The 21004-nt window shown below is 35.9% G+C and overlaps 1 protein-coding gene across 1 annotated transcript in view; it reads right to left on the reverse strand.

Annotated features, from left to right (window-relative positions):
* LOC150079156 (uncharacterized) overlaps positions 1 to 15558 on the reverse strand; it is a 35544-nt gene extending 19986 nt beyond the window's left edge. The window contains exons 1-4 of the mRNA XM_090382973.1: positions 15438 to 15558; positions 14461 to 14634; positions 4675 to 4889; positions 2877 to 3069 (exon numbers count right to left, since the gene is read on the reverse strand). Coding sequence (XP_090239099.1) covers positions 2877 to 3069; positions 4675 to 4889; positions 14461 to 14634; positions 15438 to 15558 — 703 coding nt within the window. The remainder of the gene's footprint in view (positions 1 to 2876; positions 3070 to 4674; positions 4890 to 14460; positions 14635 to 15437) is intronic.
* Between the last annotated feature and the right edge of the window lie 5446 nt (positions 15559 to 21004).

Below are 21004 nucleotides of genomic sequence, written 5' to 3' on the forward strand. Positions count from 1 at the left end.
CAAGGTGTGGCCTGACCATTGCCTTATACAGAGGGACAATCACCTTTTCCCTGCTAACAAAATTGCTATATCATTGACAAAACCCCATGACCTTCCCTGGCAGCATTGCTCAGAAAACTTCATATCTGACTGCACAAGTACTCCCAGATCTTTCATTTTCTACCACCTTAAGTGTAGTACCACACAGTTGGTACATTTCTCTGGGGTTACTTCTACCCATATGTAGTACTTTGCATTTGTCAAGGTTAAACCTCAGTTGCCACTTCTTAGCCCATCTGCCCAAATTATCTAGATCCTGCTGCAGTAGAACACTGCCATTAACAACTCTGCCAACCTTTGTATCATCTGCAAACTTTGACACTAAGCCTGATATACCTTCATCAATATCATTGATAAATATACAAAACAGGACCCAACACCAAACCCTGTGGGACTCCACTAATAACATTAGTCCATGAAGAGCAGCACCCATTAATTACCACCCTCTGTCTTCTCCCACTCAACCATCCTTTTATCTATTGTAGCAACTTGCCCTTAATACCATTCTGTTCCAATTTGGAGCATAGTCTTACATGCACAACAGTGTCAAAAACTTTCCTGAAATCCAAATATATCAAAATTACTTTTGCATCTAGTTCCTTTGTAACAACATAATATCCTATCAAATTTGTCAGACAAGACTTTCCCTTAACAAACCCATGTTGTGTGAATTATTGCTGCAGTCTTGTCTACATCCTGCAATGCATCTTTAACCAGTGTCCATTATGTTACCCAGAACAGAAGGTAAACTGGTCTAATTACTCGTGTCATCCTTAGATCCCTTTGTGAATTGGGGATACATTTGCACATCTCCAGTCTGGGGACCTCCCGAGTCAAAGGATGCTCTCATAATTATGGCCAAGGGTTTGCTTAGTTGCTTTGCTGCCTCCTTTAATATAACTGGATAGATCCATCCACCCCAAGTGCTTTTTTATGTTTAACTTCAATAATTCTTTTCCACTTTGCTGTCAGTTATTACAAAATCATTAAGCACCCTGCTACAATTTGATAACCTTCTGCCATTTTCAAGCCTTAATAACTCCTCATGTGTGAGTGTAGATGCAAAATACTCATTCAGTTTGTTTGCTATCCAAGCAGCACCATCAGTCAAACCATCAATATCAAGTGGACCAATCAGATTCATCCCCTTCCTTTTAGAGTTTATAAAAAAGAAATCCTTGCTGTTTTTCTTAGCATCTTTTGCCAAAGATCTCATAATTTCTTTGCCTGCCTAACCTCCTTTGTGACCTGATTACAGACTAGCTTATCTGCCATAGGCTTCTGAGTCACTTGATAATTTATATGCATCCCATGCACTTTTCTTCTGTCACCAGTCTCATTAGATGACCATTTAGGCCAAAACCTTGAACAATTTCTTAATTAGGTATGAAACTTTTAGTAGCATCCACAATTAATTCCTTGAATGCTTCCCACTTAGAATTTACTGTTGGTAACATCAGTTGATCCCACTGTACAGAATTTAAAAAAAATTCTGTGAGACCACTGTACTCACCTTTACAGAAGCAAAAACCCTTTCCTTTACCCCTAATGTAATCATATCTTTAAGTAAATCTCACATCAGTACATTGATCACTGCCACCTAGTGGTTCCTTTATCTGCAAATTCTTAATACATGAATGATCACTGCTGATAACCAGATCAAGGTTCTTTCATAACACTAGAAAGTGCAGGCTGTTCTTTGACTCTTACATGAAATGGAAGCATCCAGAAATAGGTACTTAGCTTAGTCTAGTTACAATGACTAGACTTGTAGTCTAGTCAGTTGCCAGACATCATGCAAGAAAACAGTGTTCTATTGAATGCCTATTTTGGATGGTTTGTTTATACATATAACATTGAAGCATAGACTATTTTTCTATAAAGAGTCTGGAATTATAGAAAACATGGCACAACCTGCCTGCTGATACAACCCATGCTATAACATAATTTCCTGCCTCAAAGCAATAGACTGGAAAATTTAATGAAAACTCACTGTGACAGTTATGTCATCTAACTTAGGAGACATTGTCAAGAAGCTAAAAAACAGTTGCATAACTGAATTTGGATGTTTTCTGCCTGTATTTGTTGGAGAGCTTAGTGTTTTAAGTCTAAATGTAGAGTGCTACCATTAGAACAATGGATACTGATATAGTAGATTGTGCAGTGATGCTTATTTTTTGTTAGGTGTAAAAAAAAAAAAAACACATTGGCAAATCTACAATCAAGTGTAGACAAATATGTTAAGTGAGATTAAAAACATCAGCAATCTAAAACAATGTACTTTCTTTGCTGGAGAAAAGGTTTCAGAACTATCCAAATGCTTTGTCAGACTTTACTGTAGGTCAAGGAAATTTGACCAATTCATTCACATGATCATTGAACTTCAAGAAGCCTGCACAAATTTGAATGAAATTTAGGTAGATGGCTACTGACAGTCAGTAGCTCAGATTGTTGTTTATATAACAAGCTAAATCACATAAGCTACTTTCCAAACTACAGAAGCATTTCTTTAATGTAGTATCTGAATGAATCTGATAGACAATAACAAATTAGACTAGTTGAATCACTTTAGAAAAAGTAATCAGTTAAGAATTTATTGATCCAAAAAATTTAAACCTTTTAAGGTAGAGATGAATTTAATTCATCAGAAGCCAAACAAATTAACTTTAAGATTATGTCCTGAAACTAACATATAATCAATATCAGATTACAATTCAGATTTAGTTGGTAACAAAAATGCACAAGATAAGTTACTTTTGTATTTCCAGTACAGCATTAATGAACATGCTTAACCCATAAATGCAAATTCAGGAAGTAAAGTGAGACTACTGATTTACCTGATATTTCTTGGATGGTATTTTGGTTTATACTTTCGGTAGCCAGATGCGAAATATTTACTTTTTTATTTATATATCCATCTATTTGAATATTTTTGATGTGGATAGGAGACTGGAAGTTAATGTCAGCAGATAAGACTGTCCCATCTTGATTTAGTAGAATCACTTTCTGTGAAAGATCTGCAATCTGTTTCTGCATGATAACAACAAGACAAGATTAATCAGTTCATCTATAGATCTATCAGCTAAATGCTAACATAGCAAGTATAATTAAGTCCAAATTCACTTTTGCCAATAAACAGGATGTTTAATAGGACAGTATTTCTAATTAATAAAGACAGACATAACACTAAACCATGTTAGGTTTATTATAGTGCAAGGAAACAGCTTTTTACACCAGCTAAAAATAAACCCAGCATTTGTTTCCCTCCCCATAGATAAATCTATTAACCTTTGAATTTATCAAAGGCAGTCAGCTTTAGCTACCCATGGAATTAGCTTGTTCTGGTAATCAAGCCAGGCTGAAAACTTCAACAATTTAGTCTAAACCTTTCCTCTATAACTGGTATTTATGGTCCCCAGTTCTGGAATCAAAATGAAAGTTCACCTCTACTCATTTTATTACTGTTGCTCAGAACCTTAGACTTCATTCATGTCCCTGGTTGCCAAGCTATGTAACCCACAAAACTAAAGTCTTTCCTCATATGGTTATCCTTTTCATCTTTCCATGTAGGCTGCTTGTCTTTGGACCCTTTCAAGAAGCTGCCTTTTTAGGACAAGGTCTTCACACTTGGACATTTCCTTAGACAGTGGGATGACCCATCTTTGATATGACTCATACTATATTGCTCAGAACTTGATATTGCCTAAATCATAACTCCCAGATTCCTTTCCTTCCTGTTTAATTCAATCCCACCAAGTAGGAAAGTTGTTTTGCTGTTACTATTCTTAAGTACAGGAATTTTATTGTACTATAGCAAAACAGCAATAAGAATTTTGCTTTCTTAGCCAGTGCTTCATACTCTACCTTTTCTGCCCTAACTTTTTTTGTAGTATTACCTACAGATCAACTTGGCTATTGAAGGTGTCAGTACTTTTGACTTAACTTGCCAATGCTATCCTCTCCTATAAGATAGGACCAGCTCTGTATATTGAACATGCTATACTTTAACAGCAGAAAGTATTAATAGCTTTGACTTTAAGTCATTCCATAATTCTAATTTATTATTCTGCAATCAGATTGCAGTGTATTATCTTAAACTCTCCTTCCTGATTATTAAACTAAAGCTTGAATAATCACTTCCTGCCAAGGATTCCCTATACTGTGAGCCCCTGTCATCTGATTTAGGAATCATGATCAGGTCCAGAATATTCTTACCTGTTCATGAACAAGTAATTTTTTGCTGGTTTCTCCCAGCTTTCTATCCTGACTAGGATTAGTGACAAGGTTTAACAGGATCCAGGAAGTTTGAGTAGATTCAGTTAAGTTACCATTTAAATCAACATTATTCATATTTTACATGAATTCACTGATTGTGAACCATGTCTTTACATTTATTTAAAAGAGCATAATGTTAGTTCTTGCAACTAGTAAAAATGTTAGTCACAAATCTTGTTTATATTACAAACTAGTGGTAGGTGAGCAACTAGGATTGAGAAGTCAAGTAGAAGTTGGTAAGACAGTTCCAAGTGAACTGCTCACATTCATAGCATGTTATTTATAACTAGCAGAATATAAAGCTACAATACTTTAGTTTACAAAAGTTCTTTAATTTCTAAAGATTGCAGATGTTTTTACCTTATTTATTGTTCTTTCAACCTGAACAATGATAGTTTCTAAATCACTGAAGTGTTTATGCCCATTAATCCACTGAATGCTGTCAGCAGTTATGATGTTATCTGGCACCACTCTGTTGATAGATGAGCCCAAGTCCACTACCACATTAGCCAGTTGCATATCTGTTAGCTGAACATTACCTGAGATGTGCTGTTCACCTGAAGCCATTAGAAGATCTAGGAATAAAGTTTAGGAAACTTTAGCTAGTAAATGAGCAGTGCTTTGTAATTTTATAAACTGTTGCAATGTTAGATTGATTAAAAAACTTTAATTGCAAACACAGATATAATACCCATGATATAGAAATACTTTATATTACTTAAGACTTCAGATATTAGAAGTTAATGTGTTAGATTTATTACTTATTTATCTAGTAAATGCCAATTGATATTTCATTATAAAAAAATGATTAATTCTCAATTTTATATAGCTATATAAAATTAGGCAAAAAAGTAGTTTAAAATAAACTTTAGGCTCATCAATAATGGCAGTTGTAAGATCAATTAACATTTAATTCTTAAGATATTAGAAGTTACCAGTAAAGGGAGAAAAAGCCAAGTTAGACTTACCTAATAGGTCTATGTCATTTATTTGTCCTTCAATTTGAAGGACAGTTTCAAGTCCATTTAATATAATGGATCCTGTAATTATTTGGTTTCCTGTGATCTTCAATGCCATTTCTTGAAATTTTTGTAGAGTACTATTATTCAGATAATTGCTGGTAATAGCAGATGCCATGGCTACTATGGCATCTAGTTCATTAAATGTAACTGGACCTACAAAAGTTTAATAGATTTATTGAAATCACTCTAGAAAAAATTAAGAGTCTAATTAGATGTAAAATTAATGCAGATTATTAATCAAGTTAAAGTGACTATTTCTTGGTAAATAATCAAGTAGAGCTTTGCAAGGCAAAGCCTTATTACGTCAATAACAATTTATATGCATTAGCAAAATAATGCTAGTATTAACATTAGTTAATTTGTTCATTAAGGCCCTGGAATTATAGCAGCTTGACTTTATGCTTTTACTTTACTAGAGGCAAATTATTCCTTAACTAAAAATAGTACCTATTGTGAAATTGATTTATATAAAAAAAGTCCATGAGAATAAAGTTCAAAAATTAATTTGAGCCCAGAGTAGCACAAGTGGATATTGCTTACTTACAATATTAGTATGGTATTATTGCATCAACACTATGCAAGCTATGAATTGCACCAATACTATGCAAGCTGTGGGCAAAGGTGCCCAAAGTATCTTTTACTCATTTTCAGTACTGGCACTAAGGGCAAGCTCCTTTTAAATTGGTTTATTAGGAAAAAATAAAATCACTACAATAGGATAACCTGGAATTGCTTTGTAATATTACTGTCACCTATAGGAACTAAGACTTCTCACAATATTTCCATCTAAACTTCACTATATGCTTTTTATACTTTAACCACACCACAAGTATTGTTTGTCAATCACCTGAGAAAAGTAGTTGAGTAATGTCCTGCATGTTTAACCTAGTAAACATGCAATTGTATAATTTTTTCAATATTTCTGTTTGATACTACTGCTGAGTTAAATTACTGCAATGAAGTTTGTGCATGAGCCAGAATTGCAAATGAGTGAAATCTACAAATAAAATCTAATATTGTACACTGATGTAATAAAGTATTCATTTTACTTTTTAGCACTAGATAATAGCCAAACTTCAGTTGAAACAATATATAATATACCATAATCAAATTAACATTGGAGTCTCACTAGAAAGTTTTCTTACAAACTATTAAGAGTCAAATGTTTAGCCCCCATTATTACATTAACTGGCATATAGAAGTACAGAGCAGAACACCTAATACTCAGTTACATTGAAATGTAACTTTAATATTTAATTCAAGAAAATTAAATTCAGACTGAAAGTCAAATTACACTAAAGGAATATTAAAATTCCTTTTACTTTAATGGCAATTTTTTTGGTTGAAACCTTTAATTCCATAAACAGTGGATTGTGTTTATTTGGGACAGATCTTAAAGAACAGAACCTAATTGACAAAATAGCCAGGGTTTTCTTCACTTAATTGAGACAACATGCCATTTAATTGGGGCAGAAGACTGCAGCACTTGAGATTACTGTACAATTGTATTTTGTCTGGTCAGATTTATGGAAGTCTGACCATAAAACAATTCAGCATTTCTGGTTGGAGCTTTTCTGTTATGACAAAAAAGTTTCCCATTCCATAAAATCTTCAATCATACAAAAAAAAAATTCAGAATCTTTTTCATTTTAAGCTTCATAACTTGGTACTCCATTCTTATTTGGGCATATTGTGTTATTTGCAATTAGGGCATGCCATAATCTTTGTTATAGATTGCTCATCTTTTTTACTGTTTTAAATTAACCCCCAAAATGTCAGCGAACAGAAATGTCAACTAGTTAGTATGTACATATACACAATATGTATGTAAACTATGTAGTATGAATTAGAGCCATAATGCTCAATACATTCTACATTGATAAATATTTGTAAACTTCTAAGAGAAGTTTAGATCAATATAGTATGTAGAACAATTGTGTATGATACTCTCCAGAAATTAAAATGAAAAAATCTAAACTTGTCCTTGAGGTTGTCACAGACATTGTCTCAGATATGCCAGACAAGCTGTACTTGCTACCTGGGAGTCTAAAACGCTGATGGAACTGATATTCGGGTGACACTCAAGTCAAGTGGACCCAATTTCGGCGAAGTCCAGACGGTCTGTGACAACCAAATCCTCTGCTTGCACCTTCACGATGGTGGGACTGTTAGTAATCCTGGGTATAACCTCCATGCACAAGCACATGGTGGGTGACCACCCAGGTGTGAACCAACATAAGCAGGGGTCGAGGTGTGGCGCCCACACCACATGGAGGAATGCCGCCCCTCTATGTTACCAGGCAGTACTAGGTGGTAGATGACTCTCATCAACCGGTGAAATACCACCACTTTGCTTATTGGAGGCTTGAAGTGGTGGAACCCATGTTTAGTCTCTAGAGCTAAGTTCCGGTCAACCCTTCCCTATCTCTTCCATCATGCAGTATGATTGATGACTTTTGAGGTTATGATGAACGTTGTGGTGAGATCCAATATTCCTTACATTTCGAGGGTACAGCTCTAAAACGGTTTTCGCAGGCCGGCCGCTAGTTAGTACACTGGACCGAACCTATTGGTAACTCTCTAGGAGGCTTCCTGATCAGCTAGTGTATAATCTTGCTACCTCTACTCTGCCAGATAGTGACTGGAGGGAGTCCGAGTAGTGTGTATGCGGGGAGCATTGTCGAGGCCACGTTATGTCAAGGATCTGGGTATATTCTTCCCACATGTACGCCATATCCAAAAATTTCATTACTTCATACAGCATGTCCCACCCACTTTTTCTTACTATTGAATACACCATGAATTGTCAAACTAATAGAACAAGCTTATCTGCGAAAAAATCTAAACCTCCCAAGGATTTCCTAATTCATTTCACAAATATACGTGGTCTCAATTCTAATCTCAACGATGTCCATTTCCACTTGCAGTCTGCCAAACCCCATGTACTTTTTCTGACAGAATCTCAGTTAGCGGTTGATTCAACTACTGTTCATCTCAGATGCCCAAATTATTCTCTGTATGATTCCTTTCGCCTCAAAGGTGGTACTTGTGCATATGTCTGTTCTGATATTCCCTGTCAGAGACTTGGCAATTTGGAATCTCCTCTCCTTGATCTTCTCTGGCTTAAAATCTCTCTACCTCATTGTGTCAAATTCATCTGTTGTCTCTACCGTTCTCCCAACTCCACTAATCACTTGGAGCTCTTTGACTTCCTCTCGTTGCAACTTGACTTTCTCCAGTCCAACTTTCCTAACAGTGAGGTAATTTTCCTTGGTGATTTTAATGTTCACAACTCCAGCTGGCTTCCGTTTTCTAGTCACACCGACCCAGCAGGTCGAGATGCTGAGGCTTTTGCAATTACTAATGACCTAGCACAGATTGTTCATTTACCTACAAGAATACCGGACAATCCTAATCATACAGCCAATACGCTTGATCTTTTTCTCACAAACAACCCTTCTAAGTACACGGTCGAAGTGAGAGGTCCTTTAGGCACTTCAGATCACAACTTGGTGATTGTCTCTTCTCCAATGGAACCTTTATCTCATGGCTATTCCCAACCTCGTGTTGTTTGGCATTACAAGAATGCAAAATGGGATGACCTGCGAGACTTTTCTTCTTTTCCTTGGTCGGATTACTGTTTCAAAACTCCTGATGTCAACGTTTGCTCAGATTGTGTCAGTGAAATTATTCTTGCAGGAATGGAATCCTTTATCCCACACTCCACTTTAAAATCTCGTCCTTTATCTAAACCTTGGTTTTCCAATAAATGTGCTAAGGCTATTCAAGAGAAGAATGTTGCATATCGTAATTGGCTTGTTTCTAATTCTTCAGTTTCATTTTCTGCCTACACCAAAGCTCGCAACAATTGTAAAGCAGTTATTAATCAGTCCAAACTAGAGTTTGAACAGGCTAAGAGTAGAAAACTTGCTTCTTGCCCTAATGGTAGCCAAGCATTCTGGTCTCTTGCCAAAGCTATTGGCTGCAACTTTTGCCCATCTCTGCTTCCACCTCTGTCCAAACCAGATGGTTCTGTTGTCACTTCAGCCAAGGATAAAGCTGACCTGCTAGCATCCCATTTTTCTTCCAGCTCATGTATTAATGAACTTGGTAAAACACCTCGCACCATTCCCAACACGGTCCATTCAATGCCTCCTGTGGTCTTCCGTCAAAAGGATATCAGAAGGATTTTGATGAATCTTGATGCTAAGAAAGCTCCAGGTCCCGATGGTATTTCTCCACTTGTTCTCAAAATCTATGCTCCTGAACTTACTCCTATTCTTTGCCGCCTTTTTTCACTTTCTTATTCCAAAGGTGTTTTTCCTTCTGCTTGGAAATTTGCTCATATCCAGCCAGTTCCTAAAAAGGGTGACAAATCCCTCCCATCCAATTATCGTCCCATTGCAATTACTTCTACTCTTTCTAAAGTAATGGAGAAATCAATTAACCGCCAACTCTTAAACTACCTAGAAACCTTCCGTCTGATCAACGATCGCCAGTATGGATTCTGTCGGTGTCGATCCACTGGTGATATTCTGGCTTATGTTACCCATTTATGGACTACTTCAATGGAAAGGTTCGGTGAAACACAAGCAGTTGCTCTTGACATCTCAAAGGCTTTCGATCGTGTTTGGCATAAAGGTCTTCTAAACAAGCTTCCATCTTATGGTTTGCCAACTGTTTTTAGTAATTGGTTATCCAGTTTTCTCTCTGATCGCTCACTGAGGGTGATGGTAGATGGCTCTCTGTCTTCTAACTTCTCCACTAATGCCGGTGTCCCCCAAGGTTCAGTTGTTTCCCCTACTCTTTTCCTCTTGTATATCAATGACCTTCTTCCATTGACTGGAAATCCTATCCATAGTTTTGCCGATGATAGCACATTGCATTCAACTTTCCATTTTGAGAAACCTTGCCCTGCTCAATCAGCTTCAACTTCTCGAAGCTCTGCTACCAATTCCTTAAATGCCGATCTTCAGGTAATTCTCCAGTGGGGCAAAGACAACTTAGTTGATTTCAACCCTTCTAAAACTCAGTCTTGTCTTATATCTTGCAAAAAGGATTCTTCTGCTCCTATGCTTATCTTTAGTGACACTCCAATTTCTAGGCAAAAGGATATATCTCTTTTGGGGATTACCCTGACTTCTAATCTCTCTTGGCACAAGCACATTACAAATATTGCTTCCTCTGCATCTAAAGAACTTGGTTTTCTCTTTCGCTCTCGGCGTTACTTTTCTTCCAAACAGCTGCTCACTCTGTATAAATCGCAAATCCGCCCTGCCATGGAATATTGTTCCCACATTTGGGGCGGTGCCCCCAAAACCTCTCTCAGGCTTCTTGATTCCATTCAGAAGAGGGCAGTTAGGTTAATTAATGATTCATCTCTAACAGAGTCTCTCCACTTGCTTTCTCATAGACGTACTGTTTCTGCTGCATGCCTCTTCTACAGATATTTCCATGGGCACTGTTCTTCTGAATTGGCTTCTATAATTCCCGCTCTCTTTCAAAACAGTCCGAACACGTGCCGCCACCAGCCAACATCCATTTACTGTCCAACTTCAAACCCACAGAACCAACTTTTCATCTTCCTCATTTATTCATTCAACTGCCGTTTTCTGGAACAACCTTCCTTCATACGTATTTCCTGAAAATTACAATCTACAGAAGTTCAAGTCCAATGTCAACAAATATCTTCTTTCGTCTTCTCAACCTCCAACCCAAGCACGGTACTAAGTACTATAGGTTCTAATACCTCTCTTGTTTGGGGTTCACATAAAAAAAAAAAAAGAGTAACAAATTAAATCAATTTAACAATTAAAAATAAAATTAATTTAGCAAAATGATTTTCCTTCCTGAAGCTGACAATGCTTTGACTGTATGTTGTGATCACAGAAATGAAAATTACTGAATAGGGGGCAAGTATGAACCTTAAATGGGAATTATTTGCCTTTGTGCATGTAAGCCCCAAATTGGAGATCAGATATGGCCAATGAACATTAACAGAATTAATTTAATTTCTGCAATTAGTCAATTACATTGGACAAAGTATTTGCCTTTTTAAATAAAGTGTTTTTCGTTAATGGCATGAAAGGCCAATTCTGATGCTGAACAAAAAGCACAAACTGAGGCTGCATGTTGATTAACATGAGTATTCAAAGGAAAACGTGTCAAACCTTGGTAAGACAAATTGCAATTACTGCAAGAAATGTATACCAGGTCATTAATTTGTTGCAAATGAGGAAAGGACTGAGTGATTGTTCAGTATAGTGTGTAATTTCCACATTGCCTGCAACAATTAAATTTGGTATCTTTGAAGAATCTGTTAGTGCAACATATGGGACAGAAATAAAGTTTTTTATATTACTATAGTTGGTTACTATATCTAATGTAAGTTTTGATTTTTTGTTTTAATTTCTGAAGAGTATCATATGGAAGTGTTCTACATACTATATTGGGGTAAACTTATTTTACAAGTAAGTTTTATGCAAGCATAAATTTTATTTTGCTAACCTGTGGAAAATATTCTTCCAATTTTCATGAATCATTTAATTGGTAAGGAAATAATGTAAATTTGTGTTTAATATCTACTTTGTAGCCTGTGGATAATATTCCTATTTTTGCTTATTATAATTTGTTTAATGGAAACAAAACAGTTCACAATGACTGGCACTTACTACATACAGTAGTAGCAAACTTTGCTGAGCCCATCATAATGTGATCATACAGAGAATCAAAGCAGGGGTCCACTGTTAACTACTTAAGTTAATTATCACTTAATTGGGACAGCTGCTTAAACAGGCCAAAATGCACTATCCCAATGTGTCCCAAATAACCAGAATCCACTATTTTGAATCTAGTTAAATATTATTCATTGTCTAGGAAGTAGACTTATGATTAAGGATAATTTATAAATTAAGTTGGTCCATTTCATGGATTGCTAACCTGGCAATGTATAATTTCATGGAATCAAACCTAGGCCCAAGATGGATTAATCCAAAAGGGCAAATTTATTGCCTTGTTTGGAGTCTAATATAATTTCTCTATGTGCACCTAAACTACTAATTTAGATTGAAGAATTCACTATATTTAAAATTAATTTTAAAAATAAAGAAAGATGCCATAATCTTCATGAGGAGATGATGCACCAGTGAGATCCAATACCTACCTTACAAGAATACTTTTTTTATTTAAACCCCAAACACGAGAAGTATTAGAACCTACAGTACTTAGTACCGTGCTTAGGTTGGAGGTTGAGAAGAAAGATTTGTTGACATTGGACTAACTTCTGTAGACTAATTTTCATGAAATACATATGAAGGAAGGTTGTTCCAGAAAACAGAAATTGAATGAATAAACAAGGAAGATGAAGTTGGTTCTGAGTTTGAAGTTGGACAGTAAATGGATTTTGGCTGGTGGCGGCACATGTTTGCACCATTTTGAAAGAGCAGGAATTATAGAAGCCAATTCAGAAGAACAGTGCCCATGAAAGTATCTGTAGAAGAGGCCTGTAGCAGAAACAGTATGTCTATGGGAGAGTGAATGGAGAGACTGTTAGAGATGAATTATTAACCTAACCATCCCCTTCTGAATGCAATCAAGAAGCCTGAGAGAGGTTTTGTGGGCACCACCCCAGATGTGGGAACAATATTCCATGGCAGAGCAAATTTGCGATTTATACAGAGTGAGAAGCTGTATGGAAGAAAAGTAATGTTGAGAGCAAAAGAGAAAACCAAGTTTTTTAGATGCAGAAGAAGCAATATTTGTAATGTGCTTGTGCCAAGAGAGATTAGAAGTCAGGGTAATCCCAAAAAGATATTTTGCCTAGAAATCTGAGTGTCACTAAAGATAAGCATAGGAGCAGAAGAATCCTTATTGCAAGATATAAGACAAGACTGAGTTTTAGAAGGGTTGAAATCAACTAAGTTGTCTTTGCCCCACTGGAGAATTACCTGAAGATTGGCATTTAAGGAATTGGTAGCAGATTTGAGAAATTGAAGTTGATTGAGCAGGACAAGGTTTCTCAATATGGACAATTGAATGCAATGTGCTATCATTGGCAAAACTATGGATAGGATTTCCAGTCAATGGAAGGTCATTAATATACATGAGGAAAAGAACTGAACCATGGGGGACACTGGCATTAGTGGAGAAGTTAGCAGACAGAGCCATCTACCATCACCCTCAGTGAGCAATCAGAGAAAACTGGATAACCAATTACTAAAAACAGTTGGCAAACCATAAGATGGAAGCTTGTTTAGAAGACCTTTAGGCCAAACACGATTGAAAGCCTTTGAGATGTCAAGAACTACTTGTTTCCCCCAAACCTTTCCATTGAATTAGTCCATAAATGGGTAACATAAGCAACAATATCAACAGTGGATTGACACTGACGGAATCCATACTGGCGATTGTTGATCAGACGGAAGGTTTCTAGGTAGTTTAAGAGTTGGCAGTTAATTGATTTCTCCATTACTTCAGAATGAGTAGAAGTAATTGCAATGGGATGATAATTGGATGAGAGGGATTTGTCACCTTTTTAGGAACTGGCTGGATATAAGAAAATTTCCAAGCAGAAGGAAAAACACCTTTGGAATAAGAAAGTGAAAAGGCAGCAAAGAATAGGAGTAAATTCAGGAGCACAGGTTTTGAGAACAAGTGGAGAAATACCATCGGGACCTGGAGCTTTCTTAGCATCAAGATTTGTCAAAATCTTTCTGACATCCTTTTGAAGGAAGACCACAGGATGCATTGAATGGAGTGTTGGGAGTGTTTTACCAACATCATTAATACACAAGTTGGAAGAAAAATGGGATGCTAGCAGGTCAGCTTTATCCTTGGCTGAAGTGGCAACAGAACTATCTGCTTTGGACAGAGGTGGGAGCAGAGATGGGCAAAAGTTGAGACCAATAGCTTTGGCAAGAGACCAGAATGCTTGGCTACCATTAGGGCAAGAAGCAAGTTTTCTACTCTTAGCTTGTAGAAAGCTCTAGTTTGGACTGATTAATAACTGCTTGACAATTGTTGCAAATTGTAAGAATACTATGCTCACAATTCAATCAAGTATAGGAAATTAAATTTCAGTAAGCTATAAGATCTAATAATTTAAGCAAAATGGTTTTTTACTTACCATAAAGTATTTGTGGAATGGATTTCCATGCCACATCATCAAGTTCCTCAGTAATGTTCATATAAATGGCATTCTGTTGAGCAACAGAAGTTAGAAGAGGGTGATATATATCTGGCTCTTCCTTGTCAAGATGAAGATTTCCAATAGTAACATCAGTTGACACAGTCACAGTACCTAGGAAAGATCAACTCTTGATAATAGATCTTTAATTACTGGATTAAAATGCATGTATATTTTATTCATGATCTAGTAACCTCAAGTTGAGGTAACTTAAAACAGTATAGTTTATCTGTAAAATTGAGCTAATATATTAAAGTGGAAAAATCTAGTTTCCTGTCACTGAATCAATGAGGAGTGAACATTTAATTTGCACAAGGTCTTACTTATCTTCTAAATCTGCAGATTTTGCCTCTAAATACTCTCCCTTGAACTTTGCACACTTCTACCACACACATTAAGTGTCTCAATACCCACTATTTGCACACTCAATTGGGTATTTGCACACTCAATACCCACACATTGTGTCTTGCAGACATTTTTTGAAAGACTGAAGTGCTTGGTTTTGCACTGCAAGCATCATTGCTGGATGCAAAATGCAATGCCAAGCCATATGGGGTCTGGCATTGTCTTCATGGATTGTTTTTAAAATGATCAAATGTAAATTTCAAAATAAATAACAAACTAAAATTACATGGCACTCCAAGAATGTTGTTGCAGTATCCTAGTGTGCATTGGCACAGTTGAATACTGCTGCTATAAGTCCCTGATAAGGGTCAGGTCATAAGACAAGTTTACCTTCTGGTTGTTGTTGTTTTGGTTTTTAGGGGCATTAGCAACTAAGGCCATATTGCTCTGGGGATATGTGGTGGTCATTCCCTGACCTTACTGCATCCTCTATTTGGTGGTCACTGGCTTTAACCCTGGCCAAATCAAGAAGCATGTGCTACACTGCTGCTCCTACCCACAGAGGCACTTACCTTCTTGATCATTGCAAATGTTGCATAAGGTTTGGAACAAATTTGCCATCAAAACAAATTTTAAACAATTCACAGTGCAAGACTGTATCAGTCCAGTCCTATGAATAGCCATAAGTGACATTATGGAAATAATGCCATCCTGTTGTAGATAACCCTGCAAGTTTAAAAGCAAATGAGATTCAGCATTGGTTACAATGCTGCTAACTTGTTTATTAGATGATACACTAGTAATTAATTTCTGAAGGCAATTACTTGCTTTCATTTCTAGTGAAAATGGGAATGAAAGCTGGTTCCATTATTTTAACCAGCTGAAAGAAAAAGTAATGAATGGCATTGTAGCATATTGAAGAAACCAAGTGTAGTATCATTGTGATGAATGTTGATTTTTAACAGAGGGAAAATTATTGGAATCATCACTGGTGCTCACTATAATATTTGTTTGTAATGCATAACTATTAGACCATGCAGATCAGGGTAAAGTTGGGAAGTGGTCACTCCCCAGATTACCAAATCTTTTTAGGCCCTTAAAACACTTAAGCATAAGTCATAATTGCATTCTTCATTTTGAAGAGCTGAATGAAGTAAAATCACAACTTTCCAACAATAGAAGTAATTTATGGAAATTAGTTTTATCCTAACTGTCATTTAATGATCAGAAAATCTAAGTACCATTCCTTATAAAAAAGGAATGGCCCCTTTTAACTAATCATTCTATTATTGGTCATGATAAAATAAATCATGACTTTGTTTACACTAAGTTGGCATATATTCACCTCATTTATATGGGATTTGGTGAGCTTAGATGCTTTTCTTAGTTCATCTAAATAAAAAAAAACAAACCTTTTCCCTTTCAATTATAAAGGAAATTTCCTGGTTAAGTTTGAGTTTATATTAGATAAATTTCCTTAATGAAACAAAGCTTAATTGATAATTAGCCATTCACTCTAAAATTATTTCTCTCAATATTTATTTAGCCAGAAGCTGGCTAAATAAATGCTCTTATCCAAAAAATTCAGAATGATTGCCAAACTGGGCAGGATCTACAGTGGTCAAGTCTGTTATACTTATAACAAGTATAAAACCTAGCTGATGTTAAGTCACCTTAAAAATGTATTGGAAAACTAGTATTAGTGGCAAGCTATGGAAGCTTATAGTATCAGCCAAAACCTACTAGTTGTCTAATCTTAGAGTTTAAAATTCCTCCCAATAGCAGACTAAAGTTCACTAACTATCCAATATTTTCAGCCAAAGAAACTGATTAGACAAATGTGTGGAAGCCAAGTTTTCACATATCATGGAACCATCTATCCAGTTCATCTTTGTGTTGGAGGGAAATGAGAACCTTAACCTACTGGATCAAGTTATTTCAACTGAAACAAGAGTCTTGTTAGAGCACAAAAGGTATTCTAACAAGAAAATTTCTGCACTTACTACTAGATCCATATCCTTCCAAACCTTTATTCAATATTCATCCTAGAAATTTTATTTAAATAAAACACTTTGTCCCTACAGTTCAGAATTGAGCAGATCCTATCCTTGTTCTATTTCCTTCAGTATCGTACCATCAAATTAGTACCCAAATTGCATTCATTAATTGCCACTTTTCAGCCTATCTGCTTTAAGGCAGAGTTACTGTAGTAGCACACCAACTGGTGTTTTGAGATCAGCCTGTGAACACTTTGTATCATTAGCAGATACAAATCTGCTATTAATAAACAAGGTATGACAACTTTAAGACCACTAATAATATTAGTCCATTGAGACAGCCACTCAATCATCCCTATATACTATTTGGGTATAGAAGGGCCTGCTCAATGGACTTGAAAATTGATGTTACAAAATTTATCCTTCACTGAATTAGTTTAAAAGCACCAAAGAGAAGGTAAAAACTGCTGCATACATAGAATGCATTTTAAATAACTTGATGTCTTGCTCTGTAAATGTAATAAACAGATATAAAACTGGCTAAAAATCCTAGAACATTGAGTGTACCAAAATTCAGAATGAAGACCTAGATATATCTTCAGAATTAACTATCTAGGAGATAGACAATGACTAAGTGTTGTAGACTGTTTTCAGCTGTTATAAATGTGGCTCTGCTATCCACAGTATTTTGAAGCTTTGTCAGAAAGCCATTTCTCACCTGGCTGAGAATGCTTAGCCAGTATTCCAATAGGGAATTAGAAAAGAATGCTAAGCAAGCATGACTGGCATTTTATTTTAATGCTTCCTTGTATAGTGGTCCTTGGTTGAGAAACCAATAGTGCCTCAGTTGACAGGTTCTGACTAAAACCTTTGTTTTATATATTCTTTAAATATATCCAGGAGTATCTGAAAGTTTCCAATTTGAAAATAATTGGAATTATCTATTCCTATAAAGTAACCATATAATTTTATATAATTTGGCCAGATCTTCTGCCTCTGCCATGTTGGCAGGGAACTTAATCTATTCTAGTGTGACAATTAACATGTAAAATCAATATTCACATCCCAATGAATGAGGGATATTGGGGGCCAGTTGTCCACATTAAGTAATGTCTTAATCTGACTGTTTTCCCATAGTGCTCTATCTATAGTTTAAGTTGTAGCACAAGTTGTCTTTAATCACTTAACTATATTTTAGAAGAGAACTTGTTCCCTAACTATACAAGCATTTAACTTCATTATCATGTCATCTAAGACTTAAATGTTAATTTCCTTCACTTTCAAATCAACTTCTAGTTAAACTTTGTTACTCACTGAATAAAGTTAGAAATAAGAGGGACCAACACCAAACCCTTAATTACCACTTGTTACACAAGAGAGACAAATTACTTGATCATTTTGGCTTGATGGTCCACCAGTTCTTCACTAAAAAGTGAAGAAAACAAGCAATATTTTTGTATTGCATCAGTTAATATTACTAATTTTTAGGTAGATAACTGTTTTTTGAAGTTGTTGTTATTAGGTTTTTAGGAGCATTAGCAACTAAGGCCATATTGCTCCGGGATATGCGGTGGTCATTCCCTGACCTTTCCACATCCTCCGTATTTGGTGGTGACGGACTCTAACCCCGGTCTAACCAAGAAGCGTGTGCTACGCACTGCTGCTCCTTCCCACCTGGCTACAGAGGTGCCGTTTTTTGAAGTGGTCCTGAATATTGTATATCCTTAACCACATGAGTTAATTAAAAAAAAGTAAAGTGCAGCCATTATCAACCCACTCCAGGAGTGAAGCCTCCTCTACAATTCATGCTGAGGGAAATGGACCATAATCTGCCATGCTGGTCCAGTGCGGGTTGGCAGATCAACCGTATTCAGCAGTCAGGGGCTTGAACCCTGGTCTACTCAAAGAGCATGTGCTACTGCACTCCCGCTCCTGCCCACTCTGCTACGGAGGCTGTTAATTATTGGCCTATAATTAAATAACTCCTTTAACAAGGGAGTTTGGGCTGGAGATTTTAGCACTTTGATTCAAGGGACTTTTACTGGAATTGCAGATTCCCAATTGTTTGATACTCAGAATCGAGCCTTTTAATTTGATTATATGCCATCCTCTCCTGGAGTGTACCACTTTCAGTGGGTCAGCTCTTGTAAAAAAGCTCACTTGTTTTACAGTGATCCAACTACTTAATATTCTCCAGATGTTTACCTTGTTTTCTACTGTAAAGCTATCAAGTAACTTGTCTGCCATTTTGGACCTACTACAATCCATTAAGAGACCCATCTAATTGACTTTATTTACAATAAAGTCAATAAGATGGACTTTCATTTTCTTGGGGGTCAACTTTTATCTACCTTACCCCATCCATGACTTTACATGGAGTTAATGCTTATAAAAATCTGATTATAAATTGCATGTAGCTATACTATGCTTAGCTCTGTTGCGTAGTTAAATTGAGCTTCACCTATTGTCTATTTTTGCACCCAACACTTAGAAGTTGCACAAGTTTGTGGCTTTGAGGATAAGCTCCTTGACTATCTTCATAGCATATATTTGCCAATTCTATTTAAGTATAGTTAAACCAAGAAGTCAGTTTTCTTGAAATTCTTTTAGAACCTTAAGCTTCTACCCTGAATTAATTAAATTCATAATTTTAAGTATCCAAAAGCTTTTTAATCTCCTCTCAGCCTGGTAGCACAAGTTGTAACATTCAACTGTTTCCTCCATATTTTACCATGAAATTGGTCATTATCTTATAAAATTTGTGTAAAGATCTGTTCATGTCTTGAACATTTGTTGGACTGTATACTTAACTTTAATGGGTTAATCTCCTTTTTCTGAATGAAAAAAAAAAGTTGTACAATTTTCTGTATAATTTCTTTTGATGCAAAGAGTTTGCATAACTATTTGTTTGAGACTAACTACCATCTATCTACAGTTGAACAGTTAACTATTTCAGGTTCTCTAAATAGTTACCATTTTCAAAGGAACTCAACTCTAAACAATTTCCTTCAATTTTAATCCATAATTTAACCTGAAATGGTTTTTCAGGTTTAGTTTTTCTACCTACAGACATATCCTCTATCACCACAGCAAAACACTACAGTTGAACTGATGTTCAAGGTGCTTTTATTCAGATACTGTTACTTAAGTCCTCTTGAAATTTAAATTCTTGCCTTTAACTTTGGCAAAGGCAATTTCTGTATGCTATTTTTTTTTTTATCATAGCACTTGTTTCAGTTGGAAACTGCACCATAGTTACATTCAGCACTAAACTGCCAACTGAAAATTGGCAATTTAGTGTATTTTAAACCCAGAGATGCAGTAGAAATACTGAAATCAGAATTATCCTTTCATTTAATCAAAGTAGAAGACTGAAAATCTGATATAGCAAATTTACCTATTGAACACTTACAAATGTTTAGAAAATTTTATTCAAGCTAGGGGAGAAAAAAAATAGATTTTTTGAATCTGAATATGGCTAAATTTGTCTAGAATTCTTCAGAAATCACTAACCTCTTCTCCACAGGGAGAGGTTAAATGTAACCTAAGACAGCCAGTATACACACATTCCTTGTGGATATACAAGGAATGTGCACAAGATAAGTGTATCAAGTGCTACTGATTTTTGGCAGTCAAATGCCAACTTGCCCACCACAAGTGGTCACTTAATACTTGTGCAGCTCTACTTTAGGCCTACCATAACAGGGCATTAACACTAAGACCATTAAGGAATGTCAGATTATTTTGGTTCTATTCTATAGTTATCATTCAATGTAGTAAGAGGGAAAGCTACAAATCACTACCATCTACAGAAACCAAAAAGATGAATCCATTTTTCCCCATCTTTCCATCAATGCAATTTCACTAACAAAGTGTTTAGTGTCCCAACTAAAAATTCAACACCAAGAATCACTTGGTGACTGGGAATATGCATGAGGAGATGCTGAGGAAGATTGTTTTATGATAGATAAATATTTGAAATATGACCAATGACATTTTTATTTCTATGCATGGCCTGTTTTCCCACTTGTAGAAATATGATTACATGTTCCTGTCACTGGAAATTGATTAAATACACAAGATTTATAGATTTCATAATAAAAATATTTAGGAAGTCTTCTGCAATTTGATATTAACTCAAA

The sequence above is a fragment of the Mastigoproctus giganteus genome, chromosome 10, assembly GCF_048544385.1.
Source record: "Mastigoproctus giganteus isolate SK-2022 chromosome 10, ASM4854438v1, whole genome shotgun sequence".
Taxonomy (NCBI): domain Eukaryota; kingdom Metazoa; phylum Arthropoda; class Arachnida; order Uropygi; family Thelyphonidae; genus Mastigoproctus; species Mastigoproctus giganteus.